Consider the following 22263-nt stretch of genomic DNA (forward strand, 5'->3'; position numbering starts at 1 on the left):
CTGCTGTCACGTAATGGCGTGTTTATATTTAATTAAGATTTTTCCACTTTTTTTTCTACTGGAACTTGTTTCTCTGCGCTCTGTATCCGCACGGAGAGTTTAGATGTCGGACCCTGGTTGTGTGAGAGTCAATGCTGGTAAGTACTGATGAAATCCTAATGTAAATTGCTCAGCCCCCTTGATAAATGTACAGGCTGCAAGCTTGTGATGTGGGGTTTGTTTCGCACTGTGCTAGAATTCAGGTTGCTGGACATATACTTTGTCCCTACCTTTTCGGACTTAAAACTAACAGGGAAATTCCAAATCAGGAAAAAAGGTGTTAGACATATAAAGCCGATATGGTGAATGGTTTTCCTGAAAAGAAAGCGGGGTATCTTGGGTATGCATTAATAGCTGTGTTCTTATAGCAAATTATCACCACTTGTATTATGAGCTCGCATAGGAGCTCCTTTTGTGTAATAAAACAAAATATAATTCTAAGCAGAATCCCAGCTTCAGTGGTTTATATGTTATTTGCAAATGCAATTGAAAATGACCTTTGTTGATTCCTTTTTATTCTCAGGTTCTGACTCAAATGTAACAGAAGTCAGTTTTTCCTTCAAGTCTGCTACATTGTTTCATGAGTTAGGGCCAGCATAACGGATGATATACACAGCCAGAGAGTTACTGCTCCCAATAGTAATTATCTGTACAAATACATTTAAAATGTGTATTGTATATGGGGAAGTCGTTTAGAATTACAATTTCTTTCTTTCACAAAAGTGGGACCCTCTTTTAACTAAAGAAAAAAATATTTTTATTGTAAAGTACCAAAAATTACAGCTTAGCCTTTAGTTTGTGTACTGTCTGCTTTTTTTTACCACCTGCCATAGGCAGCATTAAATTCATTCAGGAATTAGAGGGCCTTGTGCTCCATTCTGTGCCTTTGGCACTCACTAAGGTTGGTATAAGTGGCTACTTCTGCCTAGGCAATTTAATTAAGGTAGTTTCATGCCAAAGTTTCTCTCCCAGTAGGCTATGGTATTGTTAATATTTGTCCTCAGGTCTTTGGTCTGCCCTACACACTCAATAACATTTATAGAGACATTGTAGACAGAAGCTGTTTCAGTGGCAGACAAAGGTCTGTAATGGGGGTCTGCACAAAGGGAAGCAAAATAATATCTTAAAGTGATAGTGTTGCATTCGTGATAAAGTGTGTTTTCCTTTAAGATTAGGATTTCTCAACCTAACATTTCTCCTATATGTAACTCCGGCATCAGTCCATGATTTGGAATGCCCAGCTCTGAACATCATGACATATTATATGCAGGATGAAAATTTGTGTAATGACAGAAACTACTAATCATATTTATTAGAAGAAGACAAATGTAATTGTCAGATAATTCACTCATTGCTGTAATGTTTGTCTCTGTCATCAAAACACATTTTGTAGAGCACTGTTCACTTTTTTCATTGTTTTATTAAATTACATTATTATGTCTCATAGGTACCCAATGACGCACAACTGTAGACATTCTGAACCTATGCATCTTTATTGAGTTTCTGTTTTTCATATTCCCCACAATGAATTCACTGGTGTCTTATGATGATTCTGATTCAGATACTGAGAGAACAGAACATTTAAAAGCCTTTCCTAAAGAACATTCTGTAAAAAGCTTTGCTATGTCTTTTTCATCGAGAGTTTATGAAAATGACGATCTTTCAAAGGACAGGACTTCTAACATGTGCAGTGGCCTTTCTAGTACCAACAAGGACATCAATAAGGCTGACTGTCATAATCATGCAAAAACCTATTTTTCTGGTGCATACTCTACTCCCTCAGTTAATGCTACAACTTCTTTTGCCAGTGCCTTAAGGGATACTAAGAGACCGGCAAGTGATGCTGCAGACAGTAATACAACTGTTAAACCTTATATACCAAAACGACTGAGACAGGAACAGCTGCACAATAATGACAGTGTGGGGAAAGTAGATACAGTAAGTCATACACAGTTTTCAAAAAGCATTGCTTTGGAAAATGTGTATAGAGTCTCTGACTACCTGAAACCTTTCTTGCTTTCAAAATATACTTCCACTGAAATTCCAAGAAATCTGGTGTTTCAGATGAATGAGCATACAGGGCCAGTGAATAGGGTCCAGTGGTGTCCTGTACGGCAACACAGCCACCTTCTCCTATCTGCATCAATGGACACAACTATCAAGGTAATGCCTCCAGCTTATATATTGATGTCTAGGTGTCTTTTTATCTTTTAGTAGGTTTGCTTGTCCATGGATTGATTTGAGGTCTTTTCAATAACAGCTCTGTATACTAATAGACCCCATTACGATGTATAAATGGACTTAAAGAGTGATTTATATGTAGGAAACACTTAAAGGGCATTATTGTTTGAGTGCACTTCTGCAAGGTGTAATGGCAGTTACTTGTAAAATGCTATTTAGTGTTTTTTTAGGTTAATCTAAAAATAGCGATAGAATCATTTATCCTGAAACCTTTTTTAGTCATTAATATCCCTATAAATTGTAGATCAAAGAGAAGAATAACTGAAAGGTAACAATTTAGAAAAGTACGAAAAATATAACATGCCAAGTTTAATTCTTAATTTAACTGCATCTTCAAGAATTTACCTGCTGTAGGGGAAAGGGGTTAAAAGGGGTAAGCTAGCTGCACCATGGCTGCCATATTGAACAAAAAAAAAAATTGTCCCATTGAACCATGGGTTTTAAATTTCCTGTATACTTCTTTTTTTATTTAGCTTTCTGTTTGGCAGAATGGAAGCCTGCTTAAAATTGTGATATTATCAAACACAGAATAAGGCATTAGTCTGAGCGAGAGACATTTTCATATTTAGAATCAATGTTCTGTGTTTGCCATATATCACTGGTTACTGGCCTTATGTAAGTAGCAGGAAGTATTTTAAGCCTCAGAATATTTTATGTTACACTTAGGGGCACATTTACTAATCCACGAATCCAAATCCCGAATGGGAAAAAATCAGATTGGAAACTAAAATTTTTGTACTGTTTCGTCATCGTCGCGTTCTTTTCGTATTTGCGCGATTTTTTCATCGCCGTCACGACTTTATTGTATTTTGCGCAACTTTTTCGCCGCCGTCGCGATTTTTCCGTATTGAGCAATTGTAAACGGCGGAAAAAACCAATCCGATTTTTTCGCGACGGCGACGAAAAAGTAGCGGAAAATATACGATAAAGTTGTAACGGCGATGAAAAAAACACAGGACATACGAAAAAGTCGTGACGGTGACGAAAAAGTCGCAAAAATACCGATCATTACGAAAAAACACATTCGGACGCTTTCGGTCCGTTCGTGGATTAGTAAATCTGCCCCTTAGAGAGAGCTTTTGTGCTGCTTAACTAAAATTGGATGGTGTAACACTAGTAGGTGTATTTGGCTTGTCCTTGCACCAAGGATCCTGTTCTATATTTATCCCAGAAACCAATCAATATAATAACTAATCCAGTTTTCACACCTGTGCTGTTGAGAACTTTCATAGCAAAATAGCTGTGACACCAACAATCGGAGTGCTGTATAAAGCAACATGTAAAGTACAGAACACAGTGTAAATCAGCAGTAGGCAAAACAATATCTTTGTCACATGGTGTTCTCTGGGGCTGTAGGTTAAAAATTGTGTTTTTCAAGCAATTTTGCAATATATATCAAATAAAAAATATTCAGTCTTTTCTTGATTTTGTAATAATATGGTGTGTAACAGTTACCTAAACCTGACCCCCTGTTTTCCTGCTGATCTGGCTGACTACTCTGAGAAAAAATGTATCAGTAGTCAACTGTCTTCAGACTGCCTTCAGCCTGCATCCTTCAAATCCCACAATCCCCTGCACACATGATGCCGCCAGAACGCAGGCACTATACTGTATCGTGCAGGTAGGTGAGGTTTGCCAGCTAAATAAGATAAAAGGGGGCTCTGTTATCATTCCGTTTAATACCATGTACCACAGTTACTGATGGAGTTACTTTACTGAGACCGGGTGCCAGGGGGAGGAAAATAGTTCAGAAATACAGAGTATGCAAAGAGTAAGGGGAGGGGAGTGAAAAGAACTAAGGAAATGGAAAGCAAATGGGACAATAGAAAATAAATGGAGAAACATATAAAAAGAGGAAATATGGGAAATGCTTGGAAAAAAAGTCTGGACTGGTATTTGAAAAACGCCCTGACATTTTAAGTACACAGAGACCTAAACTGTCCCCCACCAGCCCACTTAATAGTGATAATCTTATAGCAGCCCTTCTGGCATTTGTCAGAAGCCAGTCCAGGCCTGCCTGGAAAAAGAAGATTGTAATGGCAGAAGTAAAAGGGGGTAGAATGGTGGAGACTTATATAGTGAGAATCTGAGATAAGGAAGGGCAAATATAATGGTAATTGTAATGGAAAGGTATGCAAATAGGAAAAGCGAAATCTCAAGTAAATGGGTTGAAAGAAGGGTATCAGTTAGAAGTGGAAGAACATGGAAAATGGGAATGAAAAAGAGCAAAAAGGTTAATAAAGCAAAATGAGAATATCTTTGGCATGAGAACAGATGATGGTTAGAGAAATACAAAAGAAAGAATGAATTCCAAGATAGAGAGAAAGGAGGAGTAAAAAAAAAAAAAAGCAAAAGCAAGGTGCAAAAACCAAACATATTAAAAGTGCCTTATATGTATCTGTTGTGTAAATGGCTGTAGGCATGTGTGCACATCTTTTGTACCTAGCAGCACCAATTTATTCCATGACCCATTCCCTGCAGTAACCATATTACTCAAAAAACATTCTCTAGTCAGTCTTAGATTTAAAATATTTAATTCATGTTGTACCTCATATGACTGGGACCTGGCTCTGTCTTAGAAATACAGGTTGTTTTTTGCTTGATGACTTTGGCCCACCGAAAATGTTTCTGTGCCCATGGTCAGGGGTGTATTTATAAGGCAATCGAAGGCCTGTTAGGGGGAGTTGAAGCCCTTACATAAATGTCATAGTGTGTTGTCTTGCCAGGCGTAACTGTACAACTTTCTGCCCTGACAGTTTGATATCATAATGTATCCACTGGACAGACTTAATGCATGCTCTACTTGAGCGGTGACCCTAAAATAGGTCTCCATGTTGTTTAAAGTAAGTCTGCGTGATTCCCTTTAAAAGAGAAAGAAAGGTAAAAATCACTGGGGGGTGCCAAATGTTAGGCCCGGGGTAGCTGCGAGTGAGTGTTTCCTCTTCCTTCTTTCTTCTGTCTTCTGAATCTCAGGGCCAGCGCATGCACAGTAGAGTAAAGAAGTGGCTGTTTTGGTTTGGCTTTTCACTCTACTGCACATGCGCTGGCCCCGGGATTCAGAAGAAAGAGGAAACACTTGCTCGCAGCTACCCCGGGCTGGTGCTGTTTTTCGCTTGCAGCCCTGGGTAAAAGGTAAGCGCTTAAAGTCCCTGGGGGTGCCTAACATTTTGGCACCCCCAGTGACTTAAACTTTCCTTCCCCTTTAATAATGGCAAACTGTAGTACAGGTATGGGACCCATTATCCAGAATGCTCGGGACCTGAGGTTTTCTGGATAAGGGGTCTTTCCATAATTTGGATCTCCTACCTTAAGTCTACTTTTGCCTCCTATAAGGGGTAATTATATCTTAGTTGAGATCAAGTACAAGGTACTGTTTTATTATTACAGAAAAAAAGGAAACCATTTTTAAAAATGCAAATTATTTGATTACAGTGGAGTCTATGGGAGATGGCCTCTCCTTAATTCTGAACTTTCTGGATAATGGGTTTCCTTATAAGGGGTCTGATAACTGTACAACAAAATGTATCACGGTGTGGTGCATAAAAGGTTCTAAATATAAGTATCCCATACATGCAATAGCTTGCAGTTATTGAAACAGGTGGTGTATAGCTAATATGCTATATGTGTACACCAGCAGCTCTTTATAAATAAACATGTTACATATACATATACACACGAGATATCATTCATATACATGAGATACCATTCATGCAGTACAATAAACTTGTGGGAATAGATGTGGTTCCCAGCATATCATTTTATGTTGTACCACAAGAGGGAGCATTTTAATAACAAATCATATCACTTGCTTTCATTTTTTTAAAAAAAACAAGATCATTATACAGGTATCAGACCCTTATCCGGAAACCCATTATCCAGAAAGTTCCGAATTACGGAAAAGTCATCTCCCATTATTTAATTAAATAATTCACATTTTTAAAAATTATTTGCTTTTTCTCTGTAATAATAAAACAGTACCTTGTAATTGATCCCAACTAAGATATAATTAATCCTTATTGGAGCCAAAACAATCCTATTGGGTTTAATTACTGTTTAAATAAATTTTTCATTAGACTTAAGGTAGGATATCTGAATTACGGAAAGACCCATTATCCAGAAAACCCCAGGTCCTGAGCATTCTGGATAATGGGTCCCATACTTGTGTATATATATATATATATATATATTTCAGAAAAGAAAGGCCTTTTGTTCTTCTACATATTTAACTGTCTGTTTTCTGTTAATTAATCTACATTTACTAACATTTGTACATATCCAAATCAGGTTTCTGCATCATTTGATGTAAATTCTTGGTTCTTTTAGTAAGGGGGATATATTTCCAGTTTCAGTATGACTTCTTTGTTAGAATTGCTTGGGCTATGGTTGTCTTCCTGCTGTGACCAACAATATGCAAGAAGTCTGAATTGCATAGAAAAATAATTCCACAGACAGTTTTCATTCATGTTTTCCAATAACACTGCACTTTCTTACTAAGTCTTACTCATTAGTGAAGTAAATAAGTAACCAACTGTCATTTGCATTATAAATCTAGTGTTCTGTCTGGTTTGTACCATTATAGGTCTAATTTTGCTGTCCTCCCACTTAGTTCTTTTGTTTCTATCTTGTTTTTATTTTTTTTTACTTAGTTATTTTTTACTTTGTTTGAATATTGTTTTTTTGATGTGAAAGTGACACTTGCCTTGCTCCTATCTAAAAATATATATAGGGGGGAGTACGAGACAAAATGCAAAATTTCTGCAAAAAAAGTGCTCTTATTTTTATGCCATACACGATGTCATAAAAAAAAAAAAAAAAAGCACTTTTTTTGCAGAAATTTTGCATTTTGTCTCGTGTGCCCCCCTATATATATTTTTCGATTGGACATTGGCTGAGAGTGCGGCTCTATTGCTGGGGGTTTGATGCATGAAGTTTGGAAGGCTGAGCGCAGAGGATTTATCTATTCGACACTTGCCTTGCTCCTGTAACAGAAATACTTTTATCCAAACTGAGTGACTGTAAACTGTGTATCTTTCCTATTCCTATGTCATTGATATAAGTCTTATGATACTAAGCTCAGCCTACTATAAAGGAAATGTAAACCCTCAACACAGCTGCCATTTTAGTTTTTTCAGATTTTAGCAGTATTTTAAAATGCTAATATACCAATTATAAAGCAACATTGTCACCTGCTACAGCTGTTGTTTCAAGATGTCAGATGACACTTCTCTGCTCCCTAATTTCATAATCTAAGCAGAGGAACATCACATGATTTTTGCTAGTGTGGGATCCATTATCCGGAAACTCATTATCTATGTCTCCCATAGACTCTATTTTAATCAGATAAAACTGATGTCCTTTTTCTCTGTAAGGGCTCTGGCACACGGGGGGAGATTATTCGCCCGTGAACAGGGAGTTTTGCGACTAATCTCCCCGTGTGCCAGAGCCCTAATAGTAAAACAGTACCATGTATGTTATCTGGAAAACCCAAGGTCCCCAGAATTCTGAATAACAGGTCCTATACCTATATTAGGAAATTAATTTTCAGCCAGTTGCCCAAAATGACCAGCAGGTTGCACTATTGTTAGAAATGCAGTTAACTTTTTAGAACTGCTCTAATACCTCTGATGATCCTGCTGTTTGGCCAACTGTTAGTTCTACTATAGACCTTATGTAATGCTATAACTGAAGGAGATTCTAGAATTTGGTGTGTGATTTAGCATTCTTTATGCAGTACCATTGTTTAATTCCTAAGAGAACCTCAGAGAAGCTGAAGCCAGTTATCTCCTGAAAAATTAAAATTCATGTTTAGCCTGACTTTCATTGCATCCCAATTAGGGCCTAGACGTAAACTTCTCATTTAGCATTTGACTCCAGAGAATCGTTTTGTAAATTAAACACTAATGATGTGTGGCAAAACAGCAAAGGTTGTGAATATATTGTATTGTTATAAAAAAAAAACTGTGTAATCAGCTACTAAACCAATAGAACAGTCTTTAGAGTTACCTGCATCAGCACTTTGGAAGTTTTAGCAATGAAATGTTATATGAAAGAACTGGCACTAGTAACGTAGTGTTAATGTTGCACACTGGTTGCTGATTACTAAAAAGAGGCAGTGTGGCAGTTTTAATTACCAGTCCCTTTTGCAAACAGTCTTTGTCCATCATTATTTCCCCTCCAGCATGCCATACTCTGACTGCTGTGGCTGTACCCAGGCCATAGGTGGCTAGTTGTACTAGAGTTTGCACTGCACAAGGAGTAGGGTACATCTCTTATGTGTTCAGCCTAAACTGGCAGCTATTCCTTGGAGTATCTAGCAGCATAATATCAGTCACCACACCAAGGCCTCTCTTGAATTAATGAGATCTCAAACATTTTGTTATACGATTTTCTCCACTTCTATATATTCACTACTTAATTTTATCTGTATGACAATTTATGTCCAAAAGTAGCGCAAATAATATTTTTGGAATCTTAAACAGGGGGAACCTACCAGATCTGTCTCTAAAACCCTTTTGCAGAGCCCTCAGCTCTTCCTAATCATTATTTAGTTATGGGCTTATTTATTAACTAGTATAGTGACTTTCTTCTATTATCTATTCATCTGTTATGGGTCTGTACTTAGGGGCACATTTACTTACTCACGAACGGGCCGAATGCGTCTGATTGCGTTTTTTTCGTAATGATCGGTATTTGGCGATTTTTCGGAAAATTGACGCAACTTTTTCGTTGCCATTCCGAATGTTGCGCAAAATCTGCCGATTTTTTTCGTAGCGTTACTACTTGCGCGAAAAGTCGCGACTTTTTCATAGCCTTCGCACCGAGTACGAAAGATTCGGATTCATTCAAGCTTCAATATGGTGACTTTTCTTGGGCCAGGTTGGAGCTGCAGGGTGCCATTGAGTCCTATGGGAGGCTTCCAAAATCATGCTAAGTCTGAAAGTTTCGCCCGCCGCTTACGAGCGCTCAATACGAAAAAGTTGCGACAAGATACGAGCGCATCGTAATGGCTACGAAAAACTCACATTTTTTCGCGCAAATCGTATTGGTAACGAAAAAGTTGCAACAATTTCCGAAAAGTCGTAAAGGCGCCGAAAAAATCGCAAAAAATACGAAAAAGTCGCAAAATGTTCGTTTTCCAATCGGAATTTTTCCAATTCGGATTCGTGGGTTAGTAAATGTGCCCCTAAGTGTTGTGTACAGAACACCAACCTATTCACTCTCTATTCTTTCTCTAACAATAATCCGATTCTTTTAATCCCTCACTTACCCTGTTACTTAATTTGTACAGTCCGTGATAACATTCACATTTCATAGTGGTAAATGCATACCCTTTCACTTTTTTAGACTGTCAGATATCTTCAGAGAAAGGAAATTTAGGAGTAAAACTAAAAATCAGGTTGGCAACCCTAACAAGATGTTAGGCACCCCCAAGTGACTTTAATCGCTTACCTTTTACCCCGGGCTGGTGCCCCTGTTAGGAGAAAACCACACCAACCCGGGGTACCTTCAGCGAGCGCTCCCTTCTTCCTTCTGTCGGCAAAATCCCTGGGCCGGCGCATGCACAGTAGAGTGAAAAGCCAACTTTGTTGTTAAAGTTTGGCTTTTCACTCTGCTGCGCATGCGCAAGCGCGAAGAAGGAAGAGGAGACCACGCTCGCAGCTACTCCGGGCTGGTGCGGTTTTCTCCTAACAGGGGCACCAGCCCGGGGTAAAAAGTTAGCAATTAAAGTGACTTGGGGGTGCCTAACATTTCGGCACCCCCAAGTGACTTAGCCTTTCCTTCTCCTTTAAATCTTTGTGTTTCAACAATATTGTATTTCAAGAATAGAAATGGGTGTGGGTTGTATGTCCCTTATAAGTTCATGCATAAAAGAGACAGAGGAAAACAGCAGTTACCTCAGAGGCACTATTTTGCTTTGGTGTGAGATTGCACTAAAAGTGCTAATAGTAATAAGCATGCTGAGCCTTCCAGCGGACGTTGATGCTTTCTCCCTTTATCAAACGAAATATGGAAATATACTTTTATTGGACATCCAGCTACTCCCATCCCAGTATCTCTTAGCGATATTATGTATGTTAAGGTCATATGAACTTGATAACTAGTTCTACAAGTGGTCAGTACTGAGGCTGCTGTATAACGGAAATCCTACAGTAGCTCTATGCACTAGACATGTTGGTGTTAGTACCCATTTTCTGTTGGGTGATATCATTGACTAGGGTGATCTATGGTTTTCAGGTGGTGGAATATACTGTGAATATAAATGTGGGCATTTCTAAAAAAAATGCTACCATTTTAGCCCAATGAAAAATGATATATACTCACATGCCTATTTATTAGGATGCAGTGTAATTTAATGCTGCGTTCCCCTTCATGAATAAATTCTTATGTTAAATGTAACAGATGTGTGGAGGTCCATTGAATTGAATGTATGTGAAAAGCTTGCTAAACTAAGAATGCCAGATTTTCAGCTTTATATCTGCTCTAGCTTTTATAGAGCGATTGAAGATTTATAAAGTGCTTTTTATATGGCCATCTATATAGAAAAACAAATTGGTCTGTTCCAAGAAAGTAGAAAGAAAGGGATTCCATTTACTAACAGATATTCTAGTTCTCCCTTAATGCAAGACCTGACTTTGCATTATTACATTCAGCTTTACATACTACCAATCAGTCCCGGATTTGTGGCAAAGCAATGAAATTTTGAAATTTACCTGAAATACGGAACAATGTGGACTTCTCCCCACTGCTCCCTATGGGAGTTTAAATGCCCACACATGCGTGCTAGCGGCGGCGCGGGTTGGGGGGGGGGTTTGGATTGTTTCGTATGGGAGTTCAAATGCCTGCGCATGCGCGCTTACGGCGGGGGGGGGGCGGACTAGGGGGCCCGGATATGAAATCCGGCGCTGCTACCAATGTGTTAGGCCCCCACACAGAATATCTTCATTTTTTCATTTTTACCTAGGTTGGTGTACCTTTTATGGCAAAAAAATGCATCAGCCCAGGAAATAAATAACGATTGTCTTCTTCTGCTTCTTCATTCTTCTATAGGGTATCAGATAAGTGATTATAATCAGTAGGAGGGTTGGCAACACCTAGTGATTTCACCTTTTTTTCTTCTTTAATATGGATACACATTGATGCAAGGAACTAGGGATACACCGAATCCACTTTTACCAATCCGAATCCGAATTCTAATTAGAATATGCTAATTAGGTTTCCAAATTGTTAAATGTAAAAATGTCAGTAAACAATTTATAAATACAGTGTTTACATGATAAAAAGTCGCATGATTTTTAGAATTCGGATTTGGTTCGGCCAGGAGTGTGGATTCTGCCCAATCCAAATCCTGCCGAAAAAGGCAGAATCTTGGCAAAATCCCAAACCGAATCCTGGATTTAGATCCCTATTAGGAACCCTACACAAAGCAAACAGTTGTTTTCCTTAAAGGGATACTGTCGCGATTTTTATGGGGTACTTTTTATTTCTAAATTACACTGTTTACATAGCAAATAATTTACTCTACCACTTAAAATGTTATTCTTATACCAACAAATGTAATATTGGCGTGCAGGCACCATCTCAGTGCATTGTGCAGTCTGAGCTTTCAGAAGGAGACAGCGCTACACATTAGAACTGCTTTCAGGTAACCTATTGTTTCTCCTACTCCCATGTAACGGGAGAATTCTCAAGCGAGACTTTGTTTTCATACTATTGAGTGCTATTCTGATATCTACTGGGAGCTGCTATCTTGTTCCCTTCCCATTGTTCTGCTGATCAGCTGCTGGGAGGGGGGTGATATCACTCTAACTTGCAGCGCAGCAGTAAAGTGTGACTGAAGTTTATCAGAGCACAGGTCACATGGCTGTGGCACCCTGGGAAATGAAGAATATGTCTAGCCCCATGTGAAATTTAAATTAAATATAGAAGTGTTTTTGATAAACATATTTCAAGGCAGGATTCTGCTGGAAAAGCTCTATTAACTGATGCGTTTTGAAAAAAAAAATGTTTTCCCATAACAGTTTTCCTTTAAAAAGGGGGCATCTCTAAAACTCCTGCCAAAATCGTGGTGATTTTGGCAGGAGTTTTAGAGATGCCCCCTTTTTAAAGGAAAATTGTTATGGGAAAACATTTTTTTTTTTTCAAAACGCATAAAAGCCTTAACGCAATTAGTATAAACCCCCCATTGTCACAGACCTGAAGCAGGACTGAAACATTTCAGAAAAGTTATGTGTGGTACATAACTTTTCTGAAATGTTTCAGTCCTGCTTCAGGTCTGTGACAATGGGGGGTTTATACTAATTGCGTTAAGGCTTTTATGTTTTAATGAAACATAAAAACAGGATTTTTTAAATCTGTCTTCCTTGAAAGTGAGATTGGCATATGAAAGCAGCCCTGGCATCATGATTATAGCTTTAATGCTTTGTTACTTGCTTGCAAATGCCGATGCTGTCAGCTCCTATATTATGATTACTAGCTATAACAAATAATTCTTTGCAGTTAGGAAGTATGTAACATTTAAGAGCCTACATATTAAAGTTTAAGGATTGGAAGATTAAACATTCCTGAAACAGCCGCATTCTTCATGCCTTTATTCATTACAGTACAAAAAATTTATCCATTTTAATGTCTGAGTCCATCCATAAACCTTACACAACATCACTTCTTCTCATTAAAAGGCACTGATGAATGAATAATTGGTCCAACACCCAACAATAAACAGTATGAGATATTCTATATGAAGTTGGCACTGTATTTTTTCTGCTATGTCTTCTAGGTTTGTTTTACATGACACTGCCCCTATAGATAATCTGCCATGCATTACAGGGCTATTATACACTGAAATGGCATTTAATTTGTCATGTGTTCTTTGGGTATTATACATGTGCTTACCACTGTATTTATATTACCATGTGTTCTGGGGGCATTACATATAGAACTGGCACTGCGTTTATCTTGCTGTTTGTTCTTGGATGTTTAAAATTGACATCTTATTTATCTTCCCACATGTTCTGGGGTTTTATACATGCAAGTGGCCCTACATTTATCTTGCAAAGTGTTCTGAGAGGTGTTGTACATAAAATTGGCACTGCGTTGATCCAGCCTGTGTTCTGGGATATTATATGTGGAATAGGCCCTGGGATGAAGTATGAAGGAATCTGTGGAAAATGTATTTAGCTTTCCAAAACCCAAATATCACCCTTTTTCTACTAGGAGTGACTGGTAAACTAGTTTAGCCTCAGCACATATCAGGATTCCTTGGATATATTCCTTCTGTTCCCAATGACTTGCTTTAGCAATGCTTGAATTGACTTCACCACTTGGTTTCACAAGAAGCTTGGGTTCCCTAAGCAGATATACATATTAAATAAACAATAAAACAAATCATGCCCGCTTAAATATTTTGACAGTGTATCTTTGGCTGTTACAGGGCTATAACTCCCAGCATCCCATGACAGCCAACAGCCTTTTGTGAATTCTGGGATCTTAAAAGCTCTGGTTGATCTTGCTTAAGTAATCATTGTTATGACTATCTGAATAGTGTCATATGTTTTTAAGTGACTGAGTGACTTTTATTCCCATTTGTGCTTTATATTCTAGAGATGATAGCAGGGAGTATACAAATATAATTAAAATGGGCCAGAATCATAGCTCTCTGAACAGGTTTAATTATGCTGATCTGTTCTGGTATGTCAGACAGGATGCGCATCTGCCAATCACACTGTCATGGTGCATGGTTTTGTTAAGGAAGGTATGCAAATATGCTTCATATTATAGCATTCCTTCAAACCACAAGGAAATGCCTTGAGCTGCAGCAAACATTGGCAAAGAGACATTTGGAATGTCTGTAAAATGGTTTAGGGCTGAAAGACAGGAGACATTTGCAGTCCTGCAATTAAACCACATAAAACATACTTGAAGAATGAAATTGCACAAAAAAGATTGCTTACCATTACTTCCATGTACTTGAGCCATCTCAGTTATACCACCCCTTAAAGGGCACCTATGGTTAAAAATTGTTTCCCCTACCAAAGTGCATGCTAACAGAGCCTAACAATAATCTTTAGTTTTTCTTTTTACAAATGTCCCCATTTTAACCACCATGGACACCAGCCATGTTGAGTGACGTGCATGCACGTAATGAGCAAATCTGCCTGCAAAACAAAAGAAAGCTGGGGCACCCAACATGTCTGCCACCACCAGAGAAGCTCCCCCCAGTGCAAAGGGCTTAGTGATAATCAATGGCATTTTTTCACAAGCAAATTCAGATTGGCTTGATTTAACCAGTTTGTAATAAAGGGAATTTCAGTATAAAAATTTGCTTTTCCCTGTATAATGCGGTATTACTTATCACAAAGTATAATACAGGCTGCAGCTGGGGGAAGGGATTGGCTTGATTTTACAGAGGGCTTCTCAGTGGCAATTTGGTTTGATTTTCCTTTCTAGAAATAATAAAAAAAATGCATATTTACCTATTAAAACAATAGGTAAACTAGGCATATGTTCAACAAAAGCTCTAGTCACTGAACTATTAATAAAAAGGGGGCATATATTGCCTCTTTTTTATGACATACCACTCAATGTGCTTAACAGCTCTAATGCTGCTAATTTTATATTATATAGAACATTAGTAAAGGCACACAATAGTAAAGACAGCCCTCACCCCCCCCCCAAATGTCTTCTCTTTATGCCAGGGTTGCTTGCATTTGCAGGCCACAAAAACAAATGTATGGGTGAAGGAAATATTAATTAATTCAGCAATGCCTTACCATTATCTGCTAGCACAGCATGTATCTATCTGAAACTATACAATGGTTTAGGGACAAAAGTTTCAGTTTCATAGAAGTAGTATTCATTATACATATAAACGTAACTCACCTTACACATCTTCAGTTCTTCTTTAATGTGAGCCACTGGGTAGAAATGTACAGTTTCTTTTTACTAAAAGAGAATATCTCAAATGGCCCAGTAATTCTTAGCATAACATGGGCTTCAGTTATCACATAATATCACACTTACCAAGTGCAGTCTCTCTTGTATCTTGTCGTTTCATTATGTGAAATGTTTTACAAATGTTTCATCATCTCACCATAGGTCCCTTCAGTTGCAAATATTAAGCTCATTCTGGATTTTTACTTTTGAAATAGATCTACTTCTTCAAAATGTGTTTTAACCTTTGAGAATGAGAACTCAAAAGCAATGTCAATTGCCTATGTCACCCCTTTTCACAAAAACATGCAGTGTAACAAGATTTGCATCTGATTCATGCAGTAAGTGGTGTCAGGATCATTGTGTTAGACTGATGTAGAGCAATAATTGGTACCACTCTGAACAGATGGCACACTAAGCAGACATTGTTAATAATATGGTCAAGGTTGCCTGCTTTATTATGGTGTCAGTCCTGCTAGTCGTTAGTGAAGATTGTTCACTGGTTAATTGGCCAAGGTGAGAACCTAGCCTCAGGCTGTACTTCACCTGGGGCATCAAAAAATTGTACCTGGTAGCTTTTCAGAACTGCATTTTTATTTTGTAACCATAATTTTATCTCTTCTAATGCAAAGAGGTCAACTGTGCTCAGTGCACTGGCAATACAACAGCCCTTACGCAGACCAGAGAAGAGAAGAGCAAAACACAGGAGTTGGGGTGATAGGTGGTACTAGTGATGTGTGGGACCTACAGCCCATTTTTGGCCTGAAGCCTGCTCATCTAGCTAGAGTTTGAGTCAGGTGTGGCTTGCTATTGCCTAGCAGAAGCAGAAGAACAATGGGGGTCCTCATGGCAACCAATGACATGCATGCTTTCATTGTTTTACCTATAGCTGACTGAGAAAAACTAATGGTTGCTATAGGTTACTGCTCAGATCCAAATTTGCCTGATGTTTATAAATGAGCCCCTGTAAATTTTAAGTGTCGACTAAAGCTGGTCGTCCTATTCCTATTCATGAAACTACTAAACTTTGCCAAAATGCATTGGGGTCAATAGGAAGCCAAAATAACATGACAGTTAAGGCTGTTTTGTGATCTGGTTCTGATGATGTGCTAGGATCGGCGCAGGCTGACTGCTTTTTTGATGCAACAGGGCAGGCAGGCGAGTCTAGCGTGATGCAGGAATGGCAGGTGAATAAGTCTATCTTGACCCAGGGCTGTAGTAAGCAAGGCTATCTTGACAAAGAGCTGTGGTGAGTTAGACCACATGGCAAAATTCTAGTGTGGATTTGCTGCCTGTGTGTGCCATGCTCTGTCTGCCCAATGCTGCCTGTGTGTGCCCTACTCTGCCTGCCCTATGCTGCAGGTGTGTGCCGTACTCTGCCTGCCCTATGCTGCCTGTGTGTGCAGACAGAGCATGGCACACACAGGCAGCATAGGGCAGGCAGAGTATGGCACACTCAGGCAGGGTAGGGCAGGGAGAGTATGGCAGACACAGACAGAACTCTGTAAGTATATGCTGGGGATTGCTGTGCTATTCACAGGGGCATATAGCGTTCAGGGTATGTCTTAATATGACATAATATAATTCTTTTACATATGAATTAAGGGTGATATCACTACACCAACCATTTGGGTTTTTGCTGCACTGCCACCATTAATGTGGGTATAGTCTTAAAAGCTTTTGTTATAACATGGGTGTGGTTGAAAAAAAGGGGAGTTGCCAAAACTGACTTCTATTATCGGCCCTCCACCATGTAGGTCAGAAAAATTCCGGCCCTCGGTACCACAAAAGTTGGACAGCACTGGTCTATGTCAGTGCTGTCTGTGTGTGCCTTACTCTGCCTGCCCTATGCTGCCTGTGTGTGCCATACACAAAGGCAGCATAGGGCAGGCAGTACATACAGTGACACAATGCTGGCACTGCTCCTACAGTCTGAGGTTTGAACAGGTTAACAATGTGGGGCTTTATAGTCTGAGCCTGAGGTGTGAACAATGCAGGGACTAAAAGGTGTGAAAAGTAAAGGGGATACAGGGGGGTTACAGCCTGAATCTTAGGTGTGAACAATGCAGGGGGCCAGTTAATCTCAGTACTGATACTATTTAAAGCTTACACAAAGGTAAGCAGTCACAGCATCCAGACAGGTGGGGGGCCACACAGAGTGGGGCTGCAGGCCACCAGTTGGATGGCTCTGGTCAATGGCATCTTACACCAGCCCCTCTGGTATTAGCCAGAATCCACAGATTGTCAGTCAGGCCTGATAGCAAATCTAATATACAGTGGTGTGAAAAACTCTTTGCCCCCTTCCTGATTTCTTATTCTTTTGCATGTTTGTCACATTTAAATGTTTCTGCTCATCAAAAACCGTTAACTATTAGTCAAAGATAACATAATTGAACACAAAATGCAGTTTTTAAATGAAGGTTTACGTTATTAAGGGAGAAAAAAAACTCCAAATCTACATGGCCCTGTGTGAAAAAGTGATTGCCCCCCTTGTTAAAAAATAACTTAACTGTGGTTTATCAATTTCAATTTTCAATTTCAATATCAATTTCTGTAGTCACCCCCAGGCCTGATTACTGCCACACCTGTTTCAATCAAGAAATCACTTAAATAGGAGCTACCTGACACAGAGAAGTAGACCAAAAGCACCTCAAAAGCTAGACATCATGCCAAGATCCAAAGAAATTCAGGAACAAATGAGAACAAAAGTAATTGAGATCTATCAGTCTGGTAAAGGTTATAAAGCCATTTCTAAAGCTTTGGGACTCCAGCGAACCACAGTGAGAGCCATTATCCACAAATGGCAAAAACATGGAACAGTGGTGAACCTTCCCAGGAGTGGCCGGCCGACCAAAATTACCCCAAGAGCGCAGAGACAACTCATCCGAGAGGCCACAAAAGACCCCAGGACAACATCTAAAGAACTGCAGGCCTCACTTGCCTCAATTAAGGTCAGTGTTCACGACTCCACCATAAGAAAGAGACTGGGCAAAAACGGCCTGCATGGCAGATTTCCAAGGCGCAAACCACTTTTAAGCAAAAAGAACATTATGGCTCGTCTCAATTTTGCTAAAAAACATCTCAATGATTGCCAAGACTTTTGAGAAAATACCTTGTGGACCGACGAGACAAAAGTTGAACTTTTTGGAAGGTGCGTGTCCTGTTACATCTGGCGTAAAAGTAACACAGCATTTCAGAAAAAGAACATCATACCAACAGTAAAATATGGTGGTGGTAGTGTGATGGTCTGGGGTTGTTTTGCTGCTTCAGGACCTGGAAGGCTTGCTGTGATAGATGGAACCATGAATTCTACTGTCTACCAAAAAATCCTGAAGGAGAATGTCCGGCCATCTGTTCGTCAACTCAAGCTGAAGCGATCTTGGGTGCTGCAGCAGGACAATGACCCAAAACACACCAGCAAATCCACCTCTGAATGGCTGAAGAAAAACAAAATAAAGACTTTGGAGTGGCCTAGTCAAAGTCCTGACCTGAATCCTATTGAGATGTTGTGGCATGACCTTAAAAAGGCGGTTCATGCTAGAAAACCCTCAAATAAAGCTGAATTACAACAATTCTGCAAAGATGAGTGGGCCAAAATTCCTCCAGAGCGCTGTAAAAGACTCGTTGCAAGTTAACGCAAATGCTTGATTGCAGTTATTGCAGCTAAGGGTGGCCCAACCAGTTATTCGGTTCAGGGGGCAATTACTTTTTCACACAGGGCCATGTAGGTTTGGATTTTTTTTCTCCCTAAATAATAAAAACCCTCATTTAAAAACTGCATTTTGTGTTTACTTGTGTTATCTTTGACTAATAGTTTAATGTGTTTGATGATCAGAAACATTTTGTGTGAAAAACATGCAAAAGAATAAGAAATCAGGAAGGGGGCAAATAGTTTTTCACACCACTGTATCAGGGAAGATTGTTGGTCTCAGCTGGGCAACAAATAAGATGCTCCCACAGTAGAGCTCTCACAACAGTGGGTAAAACACTACATCAACAACTCATTTTCAGACAACCTTAGGAGAAGATTGTACAAAATATATAAAGCAGTTCAGTCCCAATCATTACTAATTGCAAATGTATTGTACTTTTAATACATTTTACGCTTATAGGAAAATTATCATTTTTTATGGGCTGGGAAGGTGCACAGGCTAGTGCATCCCTGGGGGCCCTGCTCATGAAATAGTATGTGGCCTCAAGATTTCTTATGTCATTCCTGGTTGTTTTAGAAATACTGGCTTGACAAATATTCATTGCAGATATATGTTCACAGATAGTCCTGTCTGAGAGCAGCTTTTAATTTCTTCCTTTCACTCTCTCTTTTTCTGTCTTTCTCTCTCTCTCTCTGCTTGTCACTCTGAAAGTCCTGTTGTCAAGGAAACACAAACCTGCCATCTCTATTCTTTTTTTTTTTTTTTATTGTAGACCCCATGACAGCAGAAAATGCTTCTACATTTTTGTGTCCTAAAGTCGGCATTGCCTCTGTTCTGTTTCAGCTGATATTTTTCCCCAGGGGCATTTAAACTGGACTCTTCATGGCAAATGCAATGTGTAACTGGTTGAATCAATTAAAGTGAGCCGATGCCAAGGCGATTGTACTAAATATTCATTGAGGACAGCTTTGCCTAACCATTCATGCACCCGAGGGCTTGTTTACACTAGTCGCTTTCTAGCTGTGATTGCATTTTCTATGCTTATTAATTATACGGCTTCTATTTTTAGCTGTGATTTTAATCAAGAAAACATGAACAGCTCAGTAATGGTAAGATGTCAGTAGCTGCCCCCCACAACTGAAGTAAAATAGGGAAAATTAATGCAATTTCCGCTTATTCTAGATTTTTAATCGCTTGAATTCTTTTTCAAGTGACTAATACAGCCCAAATGTCACATACATTGCAGACTGAGTCAGTGGCAGGCCACTCTGCATTAGTCATGTTCTGACTTCAGTCTTTGTGTCAAGAAAATGACTGCCACATGAACTGGAGAATATTCCAATGCAGAAGCGACCACTAATTCTGTGCATGCTTAAATTCTTCCTTCCATTCTAAATTTGCTTACCCTACAGACAATCTGATTGTTGCTACAGCAGTCTGTCCTCAGTTGCAATGTGTGGACATAGGAAAAAGCAACATGAAGGGAAACCAGTGGGACTGCTTACTAGAATCAAGCTAATGCATTGCTTGCTTAGGGCTTTGCATCAAATTAATTGGATAATGCTTTGTCTAGGATGGTGCTAGGCAGCTGCCGTAGGTGATTGTGTAGCGCAGAGCAGATAAAACATTTGCATAAAATTTGCTGTTTTAGGGTGATGTACCTTTATTAAGGGACACATTAATATTTAAATTGATGTCATAACATATTACACTGTGCATAGCTTATATATGATTTAGCAGGGGCAGATTTATCAAAAAAATTTCACCTACTTTCTATTCATTCCTATGGGATTTTTAAAGTTCAGTTATCAAATGCTGAACTCTATATTCCCCCTTGATAAATACACTTCTAAATAGGAATGAATATGGGGTGAATTCTCCTGGGGTGAGCTAATATCACATTTTGATAACTGCCTATGGAAAAAGGAGACCATGTGCATTTAGTCTCTAATGCCAGTGCACAGTGTATTTAAAGGGAATTTTAAATTAACTTTTGTCATGATTTCTAGAGAATGCTACTCTGAGACAATTTGCACTTGTTTTTCATTTTTTATTATTTCTGGTTTCTGATTTGAATGAGAGGCTGGAATATAAATTTGATAGGGCCTGAATAGAAACATTAATAATAAAAGGTAGCAATAACGTTACAATTGTAGCCTCACAGAGCATTTGTTTTTTTAGATGTTGGGGTCAGTGATTCCCCCCCCATTTGAAAGCTGGAAGTCAAAAGAAAAAATAAAGCCCAATTGAAAAGTTGCATAGAGTTAGCCATTCTATAACATACTAACAGTTATCCCTATAATTTAAGGGATAAAAAAAATCTCACGGAAATATTAAAGGTTGCACACACTCTTTTTATAGTGGCCGGTCAGATATTATAAGCCCAAAGAGTCAGCATAAGAGAGTACCTGATTTTGTCACGAGAACACTTCTTGCAAAACGTCTATTTAACTATTTGCGAAGTATTTTATTGATCCTATACTTTTGGAGTGTCAAAACCAAACTGCCTGGCAGTGAGCTAAAAATGCATTTTTTAAATATATATAATAAATTTTTATGCTTGAACAGATAAGTGTATTTACTGCCAGTTATTTCTTGTATAATTATACTGTTTATGACAGCTATAAAAGATGTGATGTATAGCAGGGCAACCAAGTTTATCATGCTTTAAATTAGTTATGCATTTATAGCAAGGAGGCACAGTACATACGTATATATATATTTATTTCATTATATCTTTCCTATAGCTGCGGTAATTTTGGTAAGGATCATGTTGTTTTAGCTAATTAGCTCTGCAATTTAGTCTACAGTTGTTTGCTCTTGCAGTAGAAGATATATAAGATATAGGGGCCTATTCATTTAAGTACGATTGTGTCCGAATGCTAAAAATTAGTATTTTTTCTAAGTTTTAGTGCGTTGTTTTCTGTATATAAGCCCAGACCTGCAGAATCTAATGCCAATACAACAGTGTTTGGTCTGAGGTCATTTCAAAGCTTTGGTCTCCTAGAATTCATTTATAATACCCTCCATGGTGGAAAAACTCAATGCCAAATAGAAATGTTCTCATAGTGTTATTAAAAAACTTGCATTAAGTGCAGTTAAAAAGCTAAAACAGATGTCTCTCTTCCCATTTCTTTTTTTACTTTTTCAAAAGCGCACATCTTAAGACACATTCAGGCTTCCATGTGCTTCTCTGAGGGATAAATTCACATTAATTGGGTAGGACTGAAGAGGAAATGATTAAGACACTATATATTGAATATGCATGAACACGTATCCTTTAAAACCATATGCTACAAATTGTTATGGCAAAGGTACAGTGCCTTTTTAAGTTATCTTTTCTCTTTCTGTAGATATGCTGTTGTCAAGGAAACTGAAGCCCGTTTAAATTTGTAGGTTAGAA

The 22263-nt window shown here is 38.6% G+C and overlaps 1 protein-coding gene across 2 annotated transcripts in view; it reads left to right on the plus strand.

The window, feature by feature from the left end:
• Positions 1–35: 35 nt before the first annotated feature.
• Positions 36–22263, plus strand: part of wdr25 (WD repeat domain 25) — an 80502-nt gene continuing 58274 nt past the window's right edge. For both annotated transcript variants that reach the window (XM_002936588.5, XM_031891958.1), the window contains exons 1-2: positions 36–137; positions 1487–2202. In XM_002936588.5, coding sequence (XP_002936634.1) covers positions 1564–2202 — 639 coding nt within the window. In that variant the 5' untranslated portion in view covers positions 36–137; positions 1487–1563. The remainder of the gene's footprint in view (positions 138–1486; positions 2203–22263) is intronic.

This window comes from Xenopus tropicalis, chromosome 8, assembly GCF_000004195.4.
Source record: "Xenopus tropicalis strain Nigerian chromosome 8, UCB_Xtro_10.0, whole genome shotgun sequence".
In the NCBI taxonomy this organism is placed as follows: domain Eukaryota; kingdom Metazoa; phylum Chordata; class Amphibia; order Anura; family Pipidae; genus Xenopus; species Xenopus tropicalis.